The 22,823-nt window shown below is 43.3% G+C and overlaps 1 protein-coding gene across 2 annotated transcripts; it reads left to right on the plus strand.

Annotated features, from left to right (window-relative positions):
• Nucleotides 1-1,448: 1,448 nt before the first annotated feature.
• antkmt (adenine nucleotide translocase lysine methyltransferase) lies at nt 1,449-21,204 on the plus strand. 2 transcript variants are annotated; one of them, XM_080206927.1, is made up of 6 exons: nt 1,449-1,493; nt 6,464-6,624; nt 9,126-9,230; nt 15,047-15,187; nt 16,396-16,446; nt 20,890-21,204. In XM_080206927.1, the coding sequence occupies exons 2-6, from the start codon at nt 6,466-6,468 to the stop codon at nt 21,082-21,084; spliced, it is 651 nt and encodes a 216-aa protein (XP_080063053.1). In that variant the 5' UTR covers nt 1,449-1,493; nt 6,464-6,465; the 3' UTR covers nt 21,085-21,204. The 2 variants fall into 2 exon arrangements, with proteins under 2 accessions (XP_080063053.1, XP_080063054.1); XM_080206928.1 differs by lacking the exon at nt 1,449-1,493 and adding an exon at nt 3,110-3,128.
• Nucleotides 21,205-22,823: the final 1,619 nt, after the last annotated feature.

Below are 22,823 nucleotides of genomic sequence, written 5' to 3' on the forward strand. Positions count from 1 at the left end.
CCCTCCAGAGATACTTGATTGACCAGAGTGCTGGGACATCTTAAGGTTATGAAGGTTCATGGGATTTGGGGGGGTGGTCAGTGGCTGGGCCAGCATTTATTGCCCATCGCTGAGGGGCATTTATTTGTCAACTACATTGCTGTGGGTCTGGAGTCCCATGTAGGCCAGACTAGGTAAGGGTGGCAGGTTTTCTTCCCTATAGGACATTAAGTGAACCAGTTGGGCTTTTATGACAGTTGACTTTTGTCTGTATAGCACGCAATAAACAATACTTTTCATTGTTCGTTAATACGTGACAATAATAAATCAAATCAAGAGTTAGATGACACTGTGGCGACGTGGGGAATTTCACAGTAACTTCATTGCAGTGTTAGTGTAAGCCTTACTTGTGGCTAATAAATAAACTTTAACTTTTAACAATAGTGCTATATGAATGCAAATTATTTTCTTTTTAGACATGATCAGTGGCATGTTTTTTTTAAGAAAAAGCAGATAAGCCTCGATATAGAGAGTTAACTCAGTTGATTCAGAGTTAATCCACTGAAAGAGGATAAATCAGGACAAGGTGTGGGTCCAGCCCAGTCCAAATGAGAGATAACACAATGGCACAGTGGTTGGCACTGTTGCCGCTCAGCACCAGGTTCTACTCCCGGCTTGGGTCACTGCCCGTGGGGAACCTGCATGTTCTCCCCGTGTCGGTGTGGGTTTCCTCCGGGTGCTCCGGTTTCCTCCCACATTCTGAAAGACGCGCTGGTTAGGCGGATTGGCCAAGCTGCACTCTCCCTCAGTGTACCCGAAAAGGCGCCCGAGTGTGGCGACTCGGGGACGTTCACAGTAACTTCACTGCAGTGTTAATGTGAGCCTACTTGTGACAACAATAAATAAACTTTAGTTTGTACGGATCTGTAAAAGTGTTTTAATTCCACGTTGTGTTTGCTGTTCAAAGCCCTGTATATTTGAAATAGATTAATCGAGTTTTTTTTATGAATAAAGTATATTTTTGGTTAAAAAAAATAAACTTTAAATAAAGGAGCTGCAATCCCTGAGGCTCCCGGGCAATCCCGGGAGGGTTGGCAACCACCTGCCCCCCTTCCCATCCTCTCCCTGCTTTTAGTCGGGAGTCCATTAGGTGCACCTCCGCCCCGGGAAGGAGGGGGAAATTGTCGATCGAGGGCAGCCGGGGAAGTAAAATCGCCCCTCCCTGCATCCCTCCCGAAGCCGCACTCCCCCCCGCCCCGCCCCGCCCCCCCTCCTCCTCGACCCTCTGGGCCTGGAACCTGGTGTTGTCAGACTTTTTACTGTGTTTACGCCAGTCCAACGCCGGCATACCCACATCCTGGAACCTTCCACAGAGTATTGGGTGGGGGGGGGGGGAGCGGAACGAAAGTGCGGGGGGTTTGGTCCGGGGAGAGGGCTGCGCGGTGGCGCGCGTTTTCCGGTCCGTCGCGGTAATCGGTCCTTTCCGGTCTGGGAGCTTCCTGTCCAGAGGCAGGGTTTGTATTGGGGTAGCTCAAGCTCCTTTTCTAGAACCTTCTTCCATTCCCCAGTGACCTCACCCACCCCCCACCTCCCCCAATGGGTGAATTTAAATTCAGCTTCAGGGAACCTTCTGGAAATAAGAAACTGGGATTGGTTGAAGTGACCAAGGAGATGGGGATGGGGATGGGGGTGGGATTATTGGATTTTCACACTAACTTCATTGCAATGTTCGTGTCAGTCTGGGTGTGACACAAACTTAATGAACTTTCAAACTAATGGGCTAAGGGTTTTGATTTATTATCACATCTATTAGTGTATAGTGAAAAGTATTGTCTTTTTGTGCGCTATACTTATGAGGAAAGCTTGAGGGAGCTGGGGCTTTTCTCTTTGGAACGGAGGAGGATGAGAGGTGACTTAATAGAGGTTTATAAGATGATGAGGGGGATAGATAGAATGGACGTGCAGAGACTATTTCTAGGGGCATAACTATAAGGTTACTAGGGGCATAACTATAAGGTTCATGGTGGGAGATATAGGAGGGATGTCCGAGGTAGATTCTTCACTCAGAGAGTGGTTGGGTTGTGGAATGCACTGCCTGCTGTGATAGTGGAGTCGGACACTTTAGGAACTTTCAAGCAGTTATTGGATAGGCACATGGAGCGCACAAGAATAATACGGAGTGATATAGCTTGATCTTGGGTTTGGACGTAGCTCGGCACAACATTGAGGGCCGAAGGGCCTGTACTGTGCTGTTCTGTTCTGTACAGACAAAGCATACCATTCATAGAGAAGGAGAGAAGAATGTAGTGTTACAGCCACAGCTTGGGTGTAGAAAAAGATCAACTTGATATAAGGTAGGTAGCATTGTTAGAGGGTTTATAAGAGAGTAGAGTTTTAAATGTGTAGAGCGAGAGTAAAAGATAGAATTAGAGGTATGTTGGTCACAGCTTGCAAGAAGTCGGGGGCCAACAATGGACCAAGGGTAGGTATGAGGAGGGGGCATCAGTGGGTGAATGGGGTTTAAGAGGGGCATTGATAGGCTGAGGGGGGCACCAGTGGCTAAAGGGTAGTTTAGTTTATTCACATTAACACTGCATTGAAGTTACTGTGAAAATCTCCTAGTCATCACTACATCAGCACCTGTTTGGGTATACTGAGGGAGTATTTTGCAGAGCCAGTGCCCACAACTGGCACATCTTTTGGACTGAGAGGAAACCAGAGCACCTGGAGATCGGGGGAGGGCACCAATGGACCAAGTGTCACCATGGCCATCTTTAATGTTCATTCATTATATCTAAAACCAGGAAGTTATGTTAATGCTGCAGATGTGGAGGGGGGAGTTTGTTCAAATCCCAACATGGCAGCTTTATTGGAATTGAAATTCAATCAGTTATAAATAAATCTGGAATTGAAAGCTAGTCTCAGTAATGGCAATTGTAAAACCATCGTCATCGGCTTTGGTTAAAAAAACCTAAATGTCCTTCAGGGAAGAGATTTTTTTAATATATGTATACTCGTTCATGGGATGTGGGCACCACTGGCTATTCCAACATTTGTTACCCATTCCCAATTGAACTGAGTTGCTTGTAAGGCCATTTAAGAGTCAATCATATTGGTGTGGATCTGGAGTAATGTGTATGCAAAACCAGGTAAGGGCAACAGATTTCCTTCCCTAAAAAACAGTACTGAACCAGGTGGGTTTTTCTGAAAATCATTTATTGTCATAATCAGACTTTTAATTCCAGATATTTATTGAACTTATTTTCACCATCTGCTATGGTGGGATTTGAACTCAGGTCCCCAGAGTATTACTGTGGATTATTAGTCCAGTGATAATACCACTGAGCCATTGCAGTCCTAACCTGGACTGGCCAACATGTTATTTAGACTCAAAGCAATGTGGTTGACTTTTAACTGCCCCTCTGAAATGGCCCAGCAAGCCCTCAGGGTGATTAGGGATGATCAAAAGCTGCTGGCCTTGTCAGTGGCACCCACATCTCATCAAAGAATTTTTTTAAATTCTACCTTTGGAGTACCTGTCCTCTATTCCAAGGATTGTGCTGTATTTTGACTGTCACGTAAGCAATAGATTTTGTCCTCCATTTCTAAGAGAGCCTGGGTGTCTCAGTTGCGTGATTGAGCAGGACAGCGACTCTGAGTCAGCTAGCAGAGCAAAAGATGATGATGGCGTGACTCCATAATATAAATGTTAAATTAGACCTTAAGACTGTAAGATACAGGAGCAGAATTAGGCCATTCAGCCCATTGTGTCTGCTCCGCCATTCAATTATGGCTGATGTGATCCTCATCCCCATTCTTCTGCCTTCTCCCAGTAACCTTTGATCCCCTTATTGATCAAGAACCTATCTATCTCTGTCTTAAAGACACTCAAATGACTTGGCCTCCACAGCCCCCTGTGGCAATAAGCTCCACAGGTTTACTACCCTCTGGCTGAAGAAATTCCTCTGCAATTCAGTTTTAAAGGAGCATCCCTTCACTCTGAAGCTGTGCCCTCGAGTTCTAGTCTCTCCCGCTAGTGGAAACATCCTCTCCACATCCACTCTATCCAGAGTATTCTGTAAGTTTCAATTAGATCCCACCCCCCACCAAGCTTCTAAACTCCATCAAGTACAGACCCAGATTCCTCAACTGCTCCTCATATGACAAACCCTTCGATCTTGAAATCATTTTGTGAATCTCCACTGGACCCCCTCCAAGGCCAGCATATCCTTCCTTAGGCATGGGGCCCAAAACTGCCCACAATATTCCAAATGGGGTCTGACCAGAGTTTTATACAGCGTCAGAAGTACATCCTTGCTCTTGTATTCTAGCCCTCTAGAAATGCTAACATTGAATTTGCCTTCCTAACTGCTGACTGAACCTGCATGTTATCCTTAAGAGAGTCCTGAACCAGGACTCCCAAGTCCCTTTGTGCTTCAGATTTCCAAAGCCTTTCCCTATTTAGAAAATAGTTTATGCCTGTACTCTTCCTACCAAAATGCATAACCCCACACTTTCCCATAATGTATTCCATCTGTCACTTCTTTGCCCACTCTCCTAGCCTGTCCAAGTTATTCTACAGCCTCCCCACTACATCCTCTACAAGCCTTTGTATCAATCAAATTTAGCAACCATGCCCTCAGTTCCATCTTCCAGATTATTAATGATTATTTTAAACCCCTTAGCCCCCACTTCTAACCAGCACACACTCAGTTGAATAGTGTCCCTGTTTTTAATAAGAGTTGGTCACTCTGCAGGGAATCTGTGCTACAAAACATTTGCACATTTAATTTTTCCTTAATGCATGTTCACCTAATACAGGTGCTTGGCGTAACTACAAAGGAGTTGTGTTTCATAGAGTGTATCACCACATTTATAGTCAATAGTAAATGCTAATTTTCTGTACCTGGTGTTACAACTTGACGTGTATAGATTTAAATTACATAAACTCCTAATCTTGATGAAACATTTTGAAGAAAATATTTTGTATGGCATCTCAGGATTTCCCAACGCACTTCATCATAAGTAAAGTACTTTTGTAATGTTGTTGCTGTTGTAACATAGAAAATATGGCAGCCAATTTGTACACAGCAAGTTCCCACAAGTAGCAGTGTGACAATGGCCAGATCATCTGTTTTTGTGATGTTGAGTGAATGAGAGATATTGCCAGGATACTGGAAAGAGTTCAAAAGCAAAATACTGCGCTTGCTGTAATCTGAGACAGAAAACAAAAAATTCTGGAAAATCTCAGCGGGTCTGACAGCATCTGTGGAGAGAGAATAAGCCAGTGTTTCGAATCAGGATGACCTTTTGTCAGATGCTGTCAGACCTGCTGAGATTTTCCAGCATTTTTTGCTTTTGTGACTGGGGAGAGCTTTTATTTGAATAGTGCATTTGGATCTTTTGCACCTACCTAAGAGGGCAAATGCGACCCTTGTTTTAAGTGCAGAAGACCTTACATGGAATCCCTACAGTGCAGAAGGAGGCTATTCAGCCCATCAATTGTGCACCTCCGACAGAGCATCTCACCCAGGCTCTATTCCTGTAACCCTACATATTTACCCCATTAATTCCTGAACCTATACATATTGGAACACTAAGAGGCAATTTACCATGGCTAATCTACTTAATCTATACATCTTTGGAGTGTGGGAGGAAACCCATGCAAGGACTTACCTTGCATTAAGTTGATCCTTCTCTATACCCTAGCTATGACTGTAACACCACCTTCTGCACTGTCTTGTTTCCTTCTCTATGAACGGTATGTTTTGTCTGTATCCCACGCAAGAAACAATACGTTTCACTGTATGTTTATACATGTGACAATAATAAAAATAAAATCAAATCAAAATCACAGGGAGATTGTATAAACTCTACAAGGACAGTAACCCAATTGAACCTGGGTTCCTGGCACTGTGCCACACAAAGATTAGGGCTGACACCCTGGTGCAATACCAAGGGAGCACTGCAATGTTGGAGATGCTTTATTTTGGATGAGATGTTAATTCCCAATCCCACCAGCCTGCTCAGGTGGATGTAAAAGATCCTATGGCACCATTTAGAGGAAGAGCAGGGGAGATATCTCAGACGCCCTGTTTATTATCGATCCCTCAACCAACATTATCTGGTCATTAACACATTGTTAACCACCTCCAGAAATGTTGGCAGAATATGGATGTTAGTCTGTGATGTCAACACAACCAAAGAGGTGGGGAACTAAACATGATTGCATTTTCAAAGAGCCAGTACAAGGGTGGATGGGCTGAATAGCCACTGTCTGTGCTATGAGTTTCTTTGATTCTAACTCCACCACTTGGTGCAATGTTGTGAGATCATCGACACTGGATCCTTCATTTGAGGCTTGGATCGGCACACACACACTGTCAGTCTCGCACCCTCACACTCTCCATCACCCTCACACTCTCACACACCCTCCCTCTCACAGTCACACACACACACACTCACACACTTGTCTGTTTTTTAGGAATGGACCCGGATGACAATGAAGGAGAAGCTGAGCTCAGGAAGCAGTCTGTTGGCGGCTGGGGTTTACTGCAGATCGCTGGGTGCACTGGGTTAACTACATACCTAATATGGGCAGGAGCACTGATGCCTGGTTTCAGGAGGGTCCCTCTAAAGTTACAGGTGGGAGAAACATAACTATCTACAAAGTGCTTTGTGTAAACACTGTGCAGATCAGACAGCTTTATTTCAGGTGGCCATAGAGTTTTACAGCTCAAAAAGAAATCCTTCGGCCCATCTTGTCTGTACTGGCCATCAAGCATTTCTATTTATACAATTTTCCAGCCTTGCATGCTGTGGCATTTCATATACTCATCTAAATGCTTCTTAAATGTTGTGAAGATTCTCACCTCTACCACCCTTTCAGGCAGCGAGTCCCAGATTTGCACTATCTTCTGAAAATGTTTTTCTTCAAATCCACTCTAAATCCCCTGCCCTGACCTTAAATCCACATTCCCTGGTTATTGACCCCTCTACTAAGAGGAAAAGTTTCTTCTTATCCACATCCTTTGTAATTTTGCACACCTCAATCAGATTCCTTCCCCCCTCCCCACCAGCATTCTTTGCTGTAAGGAAAAACTACCCCAGCCAAACCAGCCCTAATTGGTTCTACTTTTCCTATTTATCTGCAAATGGAAGACTTTTAGGTCCCTTTTATGTTCATATGTCTGTCTCTTTCCTTGCTCTGCCTTTGTTTCATTTATCTTGTGTTTCACTTCCCCTCTGAACTATCTTTGTTGTATCACCCAGCTGACACCTATCATAAGCACACTTTTGTTCTTTAACACCCCAAAATTGGATTCAGTAATGAATTTACAATCTGTCAGCAGCCGTGGTTGGATTTCAGTTGTTTCCCCAGGGCCTCTGCATCAAAATTAAAAATTTATCCCAGGATCTGCTATGTGACAAATGTCAGTTTAACATCACAGTCTCCCTGTAGAATCTCCCTTTCTCGATAATCCCATATCGGACATCGTTCTACCTGTCTCCGTGTTAAATTCAGCAGCTTTTTTTAAAATTCCGTGCCATCCACCAACTGTCTCACCTAAACCTCCACTCTGATCGAAACCTGCTCTTTGCTGCTCTGTCTGCATTATCTTTTCAGTTGTTTTCTTGTTTCCTCAATGAACCTTCAGTGTTGCCATGGCTACAGTAAAACAAAAGCAGAACACCCTGTAAGTGTGCAATAAGTTTATCTGGTTAATTAATGGTACAGTGGTTAACACTGCTGAGTCGCAATGCCAGGGACCCGGATTCAATTCTGGCTTCGGGTGACTGTGTGGAGTTTGCACATTCTCCCGTTGTCTGTGTGGGTTTCCTGCGGGCACTCTTGTTTCATCTCATAGCTCAAAAATGTGCAGGTTAGGCTAATTGGCCATATTAAATTGCCCCTTAGTGTCAGGGGGATTAGCAGAGTAAATACATAGAGTTATGGAGATAGGGCCTGGGTGGGATAGTTGTTGGTACAGACTCAATGGCAGAATGGCCTCTTTCTGCACTGTAGAGGTTCTCTGATTGAAGATATATTCATGTCAAGTGTCTCATCCTCCCAAACATCCACACTCTTCAATTCCTTTCATTGTGTAGAATACAACATCAGTGTCATTAGACATGTGAATTTGTCCACATTGACAGGAAGAATCAAAAAGCAGTGAATTGTTTAAATGAAGCAAGATTACAGCACTCTGATATTCGTAGTATCTGGATGTCCTGGTACATGGATTGCAAACTGTTAGTATACAGGGTCAACAAGTGATCAGGAAAGCTAATGTAATGCTGGTGTTTATTGCAAGGGGAATGGAATATAAAAGTAGGGATTTTTTACTGCAGCTGTATGGGGCCTTGGTAAGACCACATCTGGAATCCTGTGTATAGTTTCAACTTCCTCATTTGAAATATATATGTAATGTTTGCATGTTTATTCATGTCACAAGTAAGCTTACATTAACACTGCGATGAAGTTACTGTGAAAATCCCCTTGTCACCACACTCTGGCCCCGATTCGGATACATTGAGGGAGAATTTAGCATGGCCGGTGCACCTAACCAGCATGTCTTTCAGACTGTGGGAGGAAACCAGAGCACCTGGAGGAAACCCACATAGACAGAAATTGGGAAAGAGCAAGCGAGTGGGACTAGCTGGATCGCTCTTTGAAAGATCTGACACATAATTGATGGGCCGAGTGGCCTCTTTCTATGCTGTCCTGTTGTATTGCGCTTCCAGTTTCCCAGGTGATCACGAACTGGGAATTCTGTGCGCAAACTGATTGAATGTATGTCAGTAAGCAGGAAATTTCCAGTAATACTGAGGGAGAGTTCAAATTGCTCCTGTTCAGATGATATCAGTGATCAGGAATCACCCAGAGCCTGGCGACTGGGAGCTGTCGTGCTGCACTGGTGATACCTTAACAGAATCAGAAAAATAAAAACATGTCTGGTGTTCAGAATTATTGAACGTAGGTGGTTTGCGTATGTTTCAATTCTGAGGAAAGCCAGGCTGAATACAATAAGAAGGTGTGATTATGCTTGAAGGAAAGCCATACAGACCCAAAATGTTCAATCTGTTTCTCTCTCCAAAGATGCCTGCTGAGGTTTTCTGTTTTAATTGTGATTTTCCTTTACCAGGTTCCTTACATACCTGCAAGCCACAGACAGGTGCAGAATGTGATGGCCTTACTGGAAGGCCGGTCTGGCAAGGTGGTAGACTTGGGATCAGGCGATGGCAGAATTGTATGTAAACATTCTGACTAAAATGTAATGGATTTAATATAAAACAACTGTTACAACCTAACTTGGATTTTCAAGTAAAGTAAAGCTTATTTATCAGTCACAAGTAAGGCAATGAAGTTACTGTGAAAATCCCCTGGTCGCCTCTTTGGGTACACTGAGGGAGAATTTAGCATAGCCAATGCATCTAACTACTACTTGGGAGGAAACCAGAGCTCCGGGAGGTAACCCATGCAGACACAGAGAGAATGTACAAACTCCACAGACACACAGTGACCCAAGCCGTGAATCAAGTCTGGGTCCCCGGCGCTGTGAGGCAGCAATGCTAACCACTGTGCTACCATGCCGTCCCGAATTTCAGTGCATGTTTAATTATAAAGGTTATTTTTAGAAAACAAACCTGAATGATTGCCCTTATTTGTGGCAGCTATTTAACTGCCGAATCAGTTTGATTAAATAAAAAAGTTAATTTTCTTTCTGTTCTGGGTTTCCACAAAATATTCCCATTCTGTAAACTGCCCACAACTTCACTTCACTTCTGGCTGTTCTGCTCTCAAAAAACCTATCCCCCAATGTCCATATTGACTGTCCAAGTTGTTGGTACTTTTAAAATTCTGGCGGAGCAGTTGTATCACATTTTTCTTTGTTATGGTGAATTTTTACCATACTGCAGGCCTGCACGCTAAGAACAGCAATGTAAAAAGCGCTTTTAGCGTAATGTAGTCCTCAAAAAAAATTAAAAAGGCAATGAAGAAATGTTCTTTGATGTATGCCTTTTAAATAAGGATTGTGTTAGAATATTCCATTAAAATTGCTGTTCATGATGAATGGCCCAGTCTTCACTTTTGTGGAGATATTGATACGTTTGATTAACAACAGATCTGAATAGGCTGAATGTTAGTCAGATGTAAATATCAATTTAAACAGTGTTGGACATCAGAAAACCCTGTTCTGCAGATTATTACTGATGTCACCATTGGTTTAAGTATGACTGAATCACTACATTACACTACACTACATTATGGATTACGCACAGGCTGATCATTTTTTGTTTTATTCATGGGATGTGGACGTTACTGGCCGGACCAGAATTTACTACCATTGAGTGGCTTGCAAGGCCATTTCATTTAAGAGTTGACCACTTTGCTGTGGGTCTGGATTCACATGTAGGCCAGACCCTGCAAGGATGGCACATTTCCTTCCCTAAAGGACATTAGTGAACCTGTTGAGTTTTTACGACAATTGACAGTGGTTTAATGGTCATCCTTAGACATTTAATTCCAGATTTGAACCCAGGTCCGCAAAGCATTACCTTGGGTCTCTGGATTATTAGTCAGTGACTATGCCCACTACACCATTTCCTCTCCTGTGTTAGAAGCTGTGGATGTGAATCAAGGCATGGTGGCGCAGTGGTTATCACTGATGCTTCAAAGCACCAGGGACCCAGGTTTGATTCCTGGCTTGGGTCACTCTCTGTGTGGAGACTGTATGTTCACCCCATATCTGCATGGGTTTCCTCTGGGTGCTCCAGTTTTCTCCCACAGTCCAAAAGACGTGCTGGTTAGATGCATTGACCACGCTAAATTCTCCTTCAGTGTACCCGGACAGGCACTGCAGTGTGGTGACTCGGGGATTTTCACAGTAACTTCACTGTAATGTTCATATAAACCTATTTGTGAACTAATAAATAAACTTAAACTTCCCAATGCACCGTTTAAATTTCTCTTGCTTGCTGCTCCTTTTGTGTACATGACATAATCCTTTTGTATGATTCTGCACTCATGAGGTCAAATCCTTGGAATGTCCTCTGAAATGTTGAGGACAATTAGGGATGGGCAACAAATGCTGGCCTTTCAGTGACACCCACATCCCTTGAAAGAATGAAGATATTTGCTGCACTCATGGCCAGCCAGAAATACTCAGTGAGGTAAAACTGAAGTGTGCTTACACTTTTCCTTTCCCCTCTTGGCTTGATAACAGAGGGTGGTTTGTAGAAAGTTGTTTTTCAAACTGGAGGCCTGTGACCAGCGGTGTACCTCAGGGATCATTGCTGGGTCCACTGTTATTTGTCATTTATATTAATAATTTGAAATAGAATTTTGGAGGCATTGTTAATAAATTTGCAGATGACACCAAAATTGGTGGCATAGTGAACAGTGAAGAAAGTTATCTAGGATTGCAATGGAATCTTGATCAGTTGGGCTAATGAATGGCAGATGGAGCTTAATTTATATCAAGGCAAAGTGATAAGAACATAAGAAATAGGAGCAGGAGTAGGCCATCTAGCCCTTCGAGCCTGCCCCGCCATTCAACAAGATCATGGCTGACCTGAAGTGGATCAGTTCCACTTTCCCACTTTCTCCCCATAACCCTTAATTCCCTTGTCTGTCAGAAACCTATCTACCCGTGACTTAAATATATTCAGCGAGGTAGCCTCCACCACCTCAATGGGCAGAGAATTCCAGAGATTCACCACCCTTTGAGTGAAGAAGTTCCCCCTCAACTCTGATCAAAACTGCTCCCCCCCGCCTTATTTTGAGGCTGTGCCCTCTAGTTCTGCTATCCTTTCTAAGCAGGAAGAATCTCTCTACCTATATCCTATCTAGCCCCTTCATTATCTTATATGTCTCTATAAGATCCCCCCCTTAGCCTTCTAGACTCTAACGAGTACAGACCCAGTCTATTCAATCTCTCTTCGTAGTCTAACCCCCTCATCTCCGGTATCAGCCTAGTGAACCTTCTCTGCACTCCCTCCAAAGCCAATATATCCTTTCGCAAATGCAGTGACCAAAACTGCACACAGTACTCCAGTTGTGGCCTCACCAGTGCCCTGTACAGTTGCAGCAAGCCCTCCCTGCTTTTATATTCTATCCCCCTCGCTATAAAGACCAACATTCCATTCGCCTTCTTGATCACCTGCTACACCTGCAGACTGGGTTTTTGCGATTCGTGCACAAGGACCCCCAGGTCTCTGCATGGTAGCATGCTGCAGCTTTTCGTCCTTTAAAAAATAATCCCTCCTACTATTATTTCTACCAAAGTGGATAACCTCACGTTTGCTAACATTATACTCCATCTGCCAGGTCCTCGCCCACTCACTCAAATGTATTTTGGTAGATCAAATCAAAGCAGGACTTAGTTAATGGTAGGGCATTACAGAGCAAGGCAAGCTAAGGATATAGTTCATAGCACCTTGAAAGTGGAGTCATAGTTGGACAGAGTGGTGAAGAAGGCATGCTTAGTTTCATTGGTCAGAACATTGAATGCAGGAGTTGGAACGTCTTGTTGAAGTTGTACAAGACATTGGTAAGGCCACACTTGGAATAGTGTGTACAGTTCTGGTCACTCTATTATAGAAAGGATATTATTAAACCAGAAAGAGTGCAGAAAAGATTTACTAGGATGCAACAGAAACTTGACTGAGTTATAAGGAAAGGCTGGATAGACTGGGACTTTTTTCCCTGGAGCATAGAAGGCTTAAGGGTGATCTTACAGAGGTCTATAAAATAATGAAGGGCATAGATAAGGTAGATAGTCAACATCTTTTCCCAAAGGTAGGGGAGTCAAAAACTAGAGGGCATCAGTTTAAGGTGAGAGGGGGGAGATACGAAAGTATCCAGAGGGGCAATTTCTTTTACATAGAGGGTGGTGAGTGCTTGGAACAAGCTGTCAGTGGTAGTAGTAGAGACAGATTCAATTTTGTCTTTTAAAAAGCATTTGGACGGTTACATGGATAAGATTGGTATAGAGGGATTATGGTCCAAATGCAGGCAATTGGGACTAGCTTAGTGGTAAAAACTGGGTGGCATGGACATATGGGACTGAAGGGCCTGTTTCCCTGCTGTAAACTTCTATGACTCTAAAGGAAATATCCCAACCTGCCACAGAGTGAGTGTTAAACCAAATGCCTAGATTTGATAGAGGTATTAAAAATCATGAGGAGGCCGGACAGAGTAGATAGGGAGAAACTATTCTTTATCATGAAACGGTCACAAGTGAGAGAACACAGACTTAAATTAAAAATCAACAGAAGTAACAATGACAGGAGAATTTTTCGCATTAAGATCTAGAATGCACTGCCTGAGACTGTGATGGACGCAGATTCAGTCATTGAAACCCTACAATGCATTCGGCCCATTCTGCGTTGACTGTCTGAAGAGCAACCCGCCCAGACAACCCAACGCACCCACTTGGTTAATCTACCTAACCCACACACTAGGGCAAATTTAGCATGGTCAATCCACCTTTACCTGCACAGCCTTGGAGTGTGGGAGGAAACCGGAGGACCTGGAGGAAATCCACACAGGCACGGGAAAAATGTGCAATCTCCACACAGGCAGTGACCTGAGGCTGGAGTTGAACCTGGGTCCCTCGCGCTGTGAGGTAGCAGACCTAACCACTGTGCTGCCCCAAATCGAAGCATTCAAAACAGGATTAGATTGTTATCTGACAAAGCTGAATGTCCTAAGTTGTGGGGAGAAGAGGTGGGAAATGTAGTCGGTAAATTGCTCATTCGGAGAGCCAGTGCAGAAGCAGTGGGCCAATTCTGAGATGCACTGTGATTCTTGCCGGGCTAATTCCATAGCTTTGAAGGAAAGATAGAGAGTGCATCATTCTTAAACATGTCTCATAGCTGGTCACCTGTCAATTTTCAATCAGTTGAGGCCAGGAATAGAATAACATTGATGGGGTTGATGGTGTTTAGTCATAGGGTAATGACCACGACCACAGCACTCCTAACCAGTAGAAACACTTGAGTTTAAAAAAATTACTTGAATGTTATAGAATCACATGATAGATTTATTCAGCACAGAAAGGAGGCCATTCAGCCCATTGTGCCTGTGTCAGCTCTGATTTAGTTCCACTCCCCAGCCCTTTCCCCGTAATCTTGCAAAGTTGTCCTCTTTGAGATATTGAAAACCTTACCAGGTAGTTTTCTTCCTCCTTGAAATGGCATAGTAGAGATGGAATATGTCATTGGGTGGTACAGTGCTTAGCACTGCTGCCTCATAGGGCCAGGGACCTGTATTTAATTCCCGGCTTGTGTCTGTGTGGAGTTTGCACATTCTCCCCATGTCTGCGTGGGTGTCTCCCCCCCCCCCCCCCCCCCCCCCCCCGGTGCTCTGGTTTCCTTCCACAGTCCAAAGATGTGCAGATTAGGTGGATTGACCATGCTAAATTGCCCCTTAGAGTCGGGGGACTAGCTAGAGTAAATACATGGGGTTATGGGGAAAGGGCTTTGGTGGGATTGTGATTGGTGCAGACTCAATGGGCCAAATTGCCGCCTCCTGCATTGTAGGATCCTATGATGATTAAAGGTTTGGAGACAATCCCCATAAGATGTTTCACTCTATCTCTTTCCTTCCTGACTGAGAAGATTAACCAAAATGTTGCATTCCTGGTGGCCATGACGTAAGTGTTAAAAGTTTGGTAGAAAGAAGGCTTGAGTGAAGTACAAACAGTGGCATAGACTAGTCTGAATGGCCTAACAAAGAAAATTACAGCAGAACAGGCCCTTCGGCCCTCCAAGCCTGCAGTGACCATGCTGCCCAACTGAACTAAAATCCCCTATTCTTCCGGGAACCATACTCCTCTATTCCCATCCTATTCGTGTATTCGTCAAGACAGCCCTTAAAAGTCACTATCATATCTGCTTCCACGACCTCCCCTAGCAGAGAGTTCCAGGCACCCACCATCCTCTGTGTAAAAAGAAACTTGCCTCGTACATCTAAGTTGTCGTTTTATTTCCATGTCACACATTCCATTGTAACTCTGCATTTCACTGTGCTATTAAGTCACGGGATCTGTGTCATCCTCAGGTGCTAGAAGCCAGTAAGCGTGGTTTCCAACCAGCAGTTGGCTATGAACTGAACCCGTGGCTCATCAGGCTGTCAAAGTTCTACGCTTGGAGAGCAGGCTGTAGCAGCCAGGTTTCTTACCTGAAGCAAGATTTGTGGAAGGTAAAAACACTAATTTTGAGCTAATGTGCAAAGGGTGATGGGGGCGGGAGGTCTCCATCATTTGATATTAATGAGTATTGCTCGCAAGCTTTCTCAGTCTTAAATATATGTTTTTTGAAAAATTACATTTATTAAAAATCACATTTAAATGCTAATTTTCCTTGGCAGTCAAATTCCAATAAAATATAGACAAGCATTGGTAACTACTATCTTCTAGCCTCAGGGATCTGATTATCACAATCTCTGGTCAGCCCCAGTTCCATTTTCTGAACTACTTACACGTTTGTTCAAGAAATGAGCAGATTTCAGAGATGAGGGGGCATCGCGGGATTGCCTTCTTTATAAAAGACCAACTATCAATAAGTAGCTTGATCCGATTGTTCCACACAAGAAGAAGTAATCATGTGAGATGTAATATTGAAACTTTTCCACTGAGAAAATTTCTGGTCTGAAACTATATACGAAGCATATCGGTCAAGTGAAGATTGTTGATTGAAAGTTATTGTCTAGAATTTCAACAAAGTTGACCCATTACAGATGAAACAAGGAACAGCTCACTTGCACTTATCTATTAAAAGGGGGTTGTCACAGTAACTTAATTGCGGTGTTAATACAAGCCTACTTGTGACACTAATAAATAAACAAATGTGTTATGCAGAATCCCTTGGGTTCAATGGCCATGCTAAATTGTCCCTTAGTGTCAGGAGGACTAGCAGGGTAAATACGTGGGGTTACAGTGAGAGGCCTGGGTAAGTATCGCTGCAGACTGGATGGGTCCAATGACCTCTTTCTGCACTGTAGAATTCCTACAGTGTAGAAGGAGGCCATTCGGCCCATGGAGCCTTCACCGACAACAATCCCACCCAGGCTTTATCCCCGTCACCCCTTCAACGTGGTAAAACATCCCAAGGTGCTTCATGGAGCCACCAGGAGCTAGAAGCAGGGGCTGACCATTTGGCCCCTCGAACCTAAGGTGGATGTCACCTGCATGCTAGTATCTGTCCATTGAGCAACACTGGCAAAGTCTTGGGGGAAGGGGATGTCTGAGATGGTAAATTAAGGGACAAAATGCAGACTATCAGAACGCTAAACTCTCATTGTCAGGATTGTTATATATGCTCTTAATGCAATGATTTTAAATATTGACAGGGTGCCTGTGTAAATTAGGAGCAAAAGATTGATGATGTGCGTTTTTTAAATTATTTTAGGTTGATTTGTCAGACTGTTCTAATGTTGCAGTTTTCCTGGCTCCCAGTGTGGTGAGTAATAGGTGATCCTTTTCACGCTTTCATGCAAACATAATCTCTCACAGTACATTCATTTATCAAGCTTATTAATGTATTCTCAGTAATTCTACAATCACTGATTTCTGGTTCCTTTCACTTGTGGAATATACATGCATTATATTTTTAGCACTTACAGGCTAGATATTTCCTTTGGTTCTCATAGAATTCCTACAGTGCAGAAGAAGATCATTTGGATCATTGAGCCTATGCTGACCACAATCCCACCCAGGCCTTATTCCCATAACCCCACATATTTATCCTGCTAATCCCCTGACACTAGGGTCAATTTAACATGGCCAATCAACCTAACCTACACATCTTTGGACTGTAGGAGGAAACCGGAGCACCCAGAAGAAACCCACGCAGATACAGGGAGAATGTGCAAATTCCACACAGACAGTGACCCGAGGCTGGAATTGAACCCGGGTCCCTGGCGCTGTGAGGCAGCAATGCTCACCACTGTGCGAGCATGCTTTCAGTGTGTGTCACTGGTCACTCCTGTTGTGGTCCAGGTCAGAAACTTCAAGGTATATTATGAAGTTAGCCTAGACCCTAACTTTTCCTTTTAGTTTGGGCACAAAGCTGAGCTAAAGTACTCTGCTCCAGTTATGATTTAATTGACTCACTAGGGAAGCTTTTATCAAAAAAAAACTTATATTTAAGAATACACAATATAATCAAAAAAACTTAACTTTTACCAATTAAAATATTTAAACATGACAAAGTATAATTGTTAACAACTAGCTATCTCTGTGGTTCCAATTTAAGTAATATGCCTCATAGACATAAATTGCTTCCTTGACTCAGCACAAAAAAAAAGTAAATATGCTCATGTTGATGCTAGATTTCTAGCCTATTAACACCTCTGGTCAGAGATCCAGACAGACACCTGTCTTCTGATTCTCATACAGCAACCTCCAGAGAAAGATCTACCCCCAAACAGCAGAATTGCAGACAAAGAGATTTATTTCCTGGCAGATTTCACACTCCAATTCCAGGGAGAGAAAGTGACCTTTCTCTAAAGACCCCAAACAGCAGACTTACAGAGAAATAAACCTAGGCTGTGGTAGATTCCATCTCTAGGCCTCAGAGAGAGAAAAGGCTACCCCTCTGTGCAGCTTCCAAGCAGCAACTGACTTGTTTTTCCTATGTAAGCCTCGCTCCACTCAGTCACATGACCTTACTTGCTAATCAACTTACTCAAGCCCTACTCTGCAAAACTCCAGGGGAAAACTCTAAAAATAAAACCCCGCATTAGTCCAGATTAAAACAGACATTGTAGCAGTTAAGATTGATTATGTTTTTGCATTAACAACTGGGGCTGCTGCCAAGTACAGACTAAACAGCACCGATACAGAGAATTGCTAAAACAGATCCTGCACAAGTAAGATGACTCAAAATACATTTTTTAAAGGCACAGTATCATCACACCTCCCCCCTCAAGGAAAAAAATGAACTATCAATATGCAAAGATGGCATCATTTTTCAAAACCTCTCACTATACTCCCTAAGCCAATCTTATGTCCCTCGTGGTCCAGAGTATGATGTTACTTGTCTAATATCTAGGTAAATGTAGTGAGACCCAAGGTTTGAACCGAGGTTCTTGTCACTGCCCTCTGGCTTACTGGAGTATGTCACATGCAGCACGTAATTCCTCCTCTTTGGTAGGCAGAGCAATGACACTCCATCTGATGCCTTAAATCATTAAGCCAACTTTATTGAACATTAGGCAAGTTAGCAAACAATTAAGCACAGTAAGATTGACAGTAAATTCAGGCTGCACTATTCCTCTCAGAATCAAAGCAGGGAGAGTGCTTCCCAAGACCGGCCTTTGAAGAACAGTCTCTACTTTTGCAAAGAAGTTCATGTCTCCTGTTGACATTAAACTAACTGATCAAAAAAAAAACCACAATTGGAGACCATTTGCTACAGAGCTACCAGTTAAAGGGTTAGAAATACTGGCCCTACTTCTGCTATAGACATGACTTCTCTCTTTACCTTGGAGCTAGATACTGAAACTTGAAAAAAACAAGATTTTTTTTAACTTGTTCAAGGAAATACTGGTGTCACTGGCTGGGCTACCATTTGTTGCCTTTCCTCATTGCCCTTGAAAATGAGGTGGTAAGTAGCCTTCTTGAACTGCTGCAATCTTTGCGGTCTGGCTACTTCCACTGTGCTGTTAGGAAGATTTGAAGTTTTGAAGTTTTTTTTGAAGTTTATTTATTAGTGTCACAAGTAGGCTTACACTGACACCGCAACAAAGTTACTGTGGAAAATCCCCTAGTCGCCACACTCCAGTGCCTGTTTGGGTACACTGAGGGAGAATTTAGCACGGCCAATGCACCTAACCAGTATGTCTTTCGAACCGTGGGAGGAAACCGGAGCACCCAGAGGAAACCCACACTGACGCAGGGACAACGTGCAGATTCCACACAGACAGTGACCCAAGCCGGGAATAAAACCCAGGTCCCTGGCATTGTGAGGCAGCAGTGCTAACCACTGTGCCACCATGCCACCAACAGTTTCAGGGAGTTCCAGGATTCTGATCCCGTTACAGTGAAGGAACAGTGACATATTCCAAGTTATGACAGTTGAGTGGTTTGGAAGGGATCTTGCAGATGGTCGTCCTCCAATATATCTCCCATCCTTGCCCTTCTAGATGATAAAGGTCATAGGTTTGAAAGATCATGTTGAAAAGAGCCTTGGAGAAGTTGCTGCAGTGCATCCCAGTGGTCCATTGTGTAGTATGTTTGAATTGGATAGAATGGCTCTTACATTGGTTTGTGCCAATGTGAAAGATCCTGTGTATGCTTAGCCCTGTTTGCTTCAGTCTCTGCAAAGACTTCATTTTAAGATATTGCTGCCTATGCAATTACACTTAAATGCTAGACTGTAAGGGTAAACTACCACTGCTAACTTGGCTACATTTTAAAACTTAGAAGGCTAAAGGTTAGCTAAATGTTGACTACATTCCTGAAGGGTACGCAATGCAGGCAAACAACAGCAGCTGCAAGGCTTCTTTTTCTAGACAGACAGCTTGCGAAGGACACTTGCAATAATGAGATAAGGGTTGAGAGATACTGTGGATTTTAATGTGTGTTTTCAAGTTTCAAGATCCTGTCCAGTAAAGTACAGGGACTGACTTGCTTAAAAGCCGATCTCCAAAGTTTATTTTTTCTTTTCGTTCCTGTCATGTTAATTTTCTTAAGTTCTGTTCAATAAAAGAAATTCATTTTAAAAGCTCGTACCAGTGCTATCCCCTCCTCTGTTCAAAGGAATGGATGGACCCAATATAATGTTAAAAAGGTCCCATCCAATTACAAAGGGAGCTGTCAAGTTTGCAACTGTATATCTTGAGGTGTAAATATCAGCTGGACCTCAGTATAAATTCTGTGCACCCTGAAAAATCAGCTCATGGAGGTTACATAGAGCTTTATCCAGCACCGTCATTATATTGAAATTGAGATCCATTCCACACCAATGTTCAACTCTGAATGATTCTTCCCCAGAACCACAAAACAGTTGAATTTCAACCTCCTTCAGTCCTTCCTTTCCCCTACAATCTGCAGGCTTTCAAAACCAATATTTAGCATCCACTGGTTCATACTTTGTGAACCAACCAATCTTCTATACTTTTCACTATTGGTGACTCCTTGGACTCTGGTACTTGGCCCTATCACTTTAATAAAACTAAATAGTCCCTGTTCCCTGACAATGAGCAAGGCTTATTAAAGGTAAAATGAAATTTGCCAAGCTATCTACAGCAATCAGTCACAGGGAATTGTAATAATTGCAGATTCATAATTTGCTGCTGAAATGTTTGTGTGCCTAAAATATGCTTTCGTGAGATAAAGGGCTGAATTTTCCAGTCTTTCCCAGCTGACAGGATCTTCCAGTCTCGCCACCAAACGCAATCCCCTGTATCGGGTTCCCTGGCATAGGGATCGATAAAATAATGAGAGGTATAGATCAGCTAGATAGTCAACAATTTTCCCCAAAGGTAGATGAGTCTAAAACTAGAGGGCATAGATTTAAGGTGAGAGTGGAGAGATACAAAAGGGTCCAGAGGGGCAATTTCTTCACTCAGAGTGTAGTGAATGTCTGGAACAAGCTGCCGGAGGTAGTAGTAGAGGCGGGTACAATTTTGTCTTTTAAAAAAAGCGTTTAGACAGCTACATGGGTAGGCTTAGCATAGAGGGATATAGGCCAAACACAGGCAATTGGGACTAGCTTAATGGTAAAAACTGAGCAGCATGGACAAGTTGGGCGGAAGGGCCTGTTTCCGTGCTGTAAACTTAATGACTCTGTGACTCATTTCCCCCCTCCATGTAGTTTGGTGTGCAATGGACGCAAGAAATACAAGTTATTTGATCTTACACTGCGTTAGTGAATGAAAATACTCTGATTTCTCTGCAGCTTTCTTTACTGGCAGTCAAGTTGTTATCTGAACTTCCAGAAGATGCCTGGATTGTGACAGGTCAATTCCCATTCCCGGACTGGAAACCATGCGCCACTGTTGGGGAAGGGTCGGATAAAGCCTGGTGTTACAGTGTCAAACAACTACGACAAGAAGACGCATCCCACGTCACACAGGAAGGAACAACCACCTAACATCAGCTGCCAAACTGTTAACTGTAGACAGGCAACTTTACAGAAGAGAAGTTAAATTGTTCGTTTGTTTTAGGCTGCAAACCACAAATGGAAGATTTCTTAAGAACTACAGGAGGCTTTTTTTTCCCAAAATTATTGATTCTTCTGTTATAAATTAAGCAAGGAATTAACAATAATAAGCAAAATACTGGGATATCTCTTATTTCCTCATGTCAATGTTGCAATTTCTGAGAATGGCATGTTCTTGCCTTGTTAATTAGAGAGGGTTTGGTGAAGTCTACTTCCTGACTGAACAAAGAACAAAGAAAATTACAGCACAGGAATAGGCCCTTCGGCCCTCCAAGCCTGCACCGACCATGCTGCCCGACGTAACTAAAACTCCCTACCCTTCTGGGGGCCATATCCCTCTACTCCCATCCTGTTCATATACTTGTCAAGACGCCCCTTAAAAAGTCACTACCATATCCACTTGCACTACCTCCTCTAACAACAGGTTCCAGGCACTCGCTACTCTCTGTGTAAGCAATCTGCCTCGTACCTTGCCTCTCGCATCTTAAACCTATGCCCCCTAATAAATGGCTCTTCCACCCCAGGGGAAAAAGCTTCTGACTATCCACTCTGTACATGCCTCTCATTAACTTGTAGACTTCTATCAGGTCTCCCCTCAACCTCCATCGCTCCAGTGAGAACAAACCAAGTTTCTCCAATCTATCCTCATAGCTAATGCCATCCATACCAGAACTAGAGGGCACAGCCTCAAAATAAGGCAGGGGGGGTGCAGTTTAGAACAGAGTTGAGAAGGAACTTCTTCACTCAGAGGGTGGTGAATCTGTGGAATTCTCTGCCCATTGAAATGGTGGAGGCTATTTGGTTGAATATGTTTAAATCACGGGTAGATTGATTTCTGATAGATAAGGGAATTAAGAGTTATGGGGAGCAGGCGGGAAAGCCATTTCAGATCAGCCATGATCTTATTGAATGGCGGGGCAGGCTAGATGGCCTACTCCTGCTCCTATTTCTTATGTTCATACCACGCAACATCCTGGTAAATCTTTCCTATATATCTCTCCAAAGCCTCCACATCCTTCTGGTAGTTGAACACTATAATTCCAAGTGTGGCCTAACTAAGGTTCTATAAAGCTGCAATATGATTTGCCAATTTCTAAACTCAGTGCCCTGGCCGATGAAGTCAAGCATGCCGTATGCCTTTTTGACTACCTTCTCCACCTGCATTGCCGCTTTCAGTGACCTGTGTACCTGTACACCCAGATCCCTTTGCCTATCAATACTCTTAAGGGTTCTGCCATTTACTGTATATTTCCTATGTGTATTAGATCTTCCAAGATGCATTACCTCACATTTGTCTGGATTAAACTCCAACTGCCATCCCTCCGCCCAAGTCTCCAACAGATCTATATCCTACTGTATCCTCTGATGTTTCTCATCGCTATCCGCAAATCCACCAACCTTTCTATCGTCCACAAACTTACTAATCAATCCAATTATATTTTCCTCCAAATCATTTATATATATTACAAATAGCAAAGGTTACAGCACTGATCCCTGAGGAGCACCATTTATCACAGTCCCCATTCAGAAATGCACCCTTCTACTGCTACCCTCTGTCTTCTTTGACTGAGTCAGTTTTGTATCCACCTTGCCAACTTACCTCTGATCCCATGCAACTTCACCTTCTGACTAGTCTGCCACGAGGGACCTTGTCAAAGACCTTACTGAAG

This window comes from Carcharhinus amblyrhynchos, chromosome 18 (assembly GCF_965287045.1).
Source record: "Carcharhinus amblyrhynchos chromosome 18, sCarAmb.v2.hapA, whole genome shotgun sequence".
NCBI classification, from domain to species: Eukaryota; Metazoa; Chordata; class Chondrichthyes; order Carcharhiniformes; family Carcharhinidae; genus Carcharhinus; species Carcharhinus amblyrhynchos.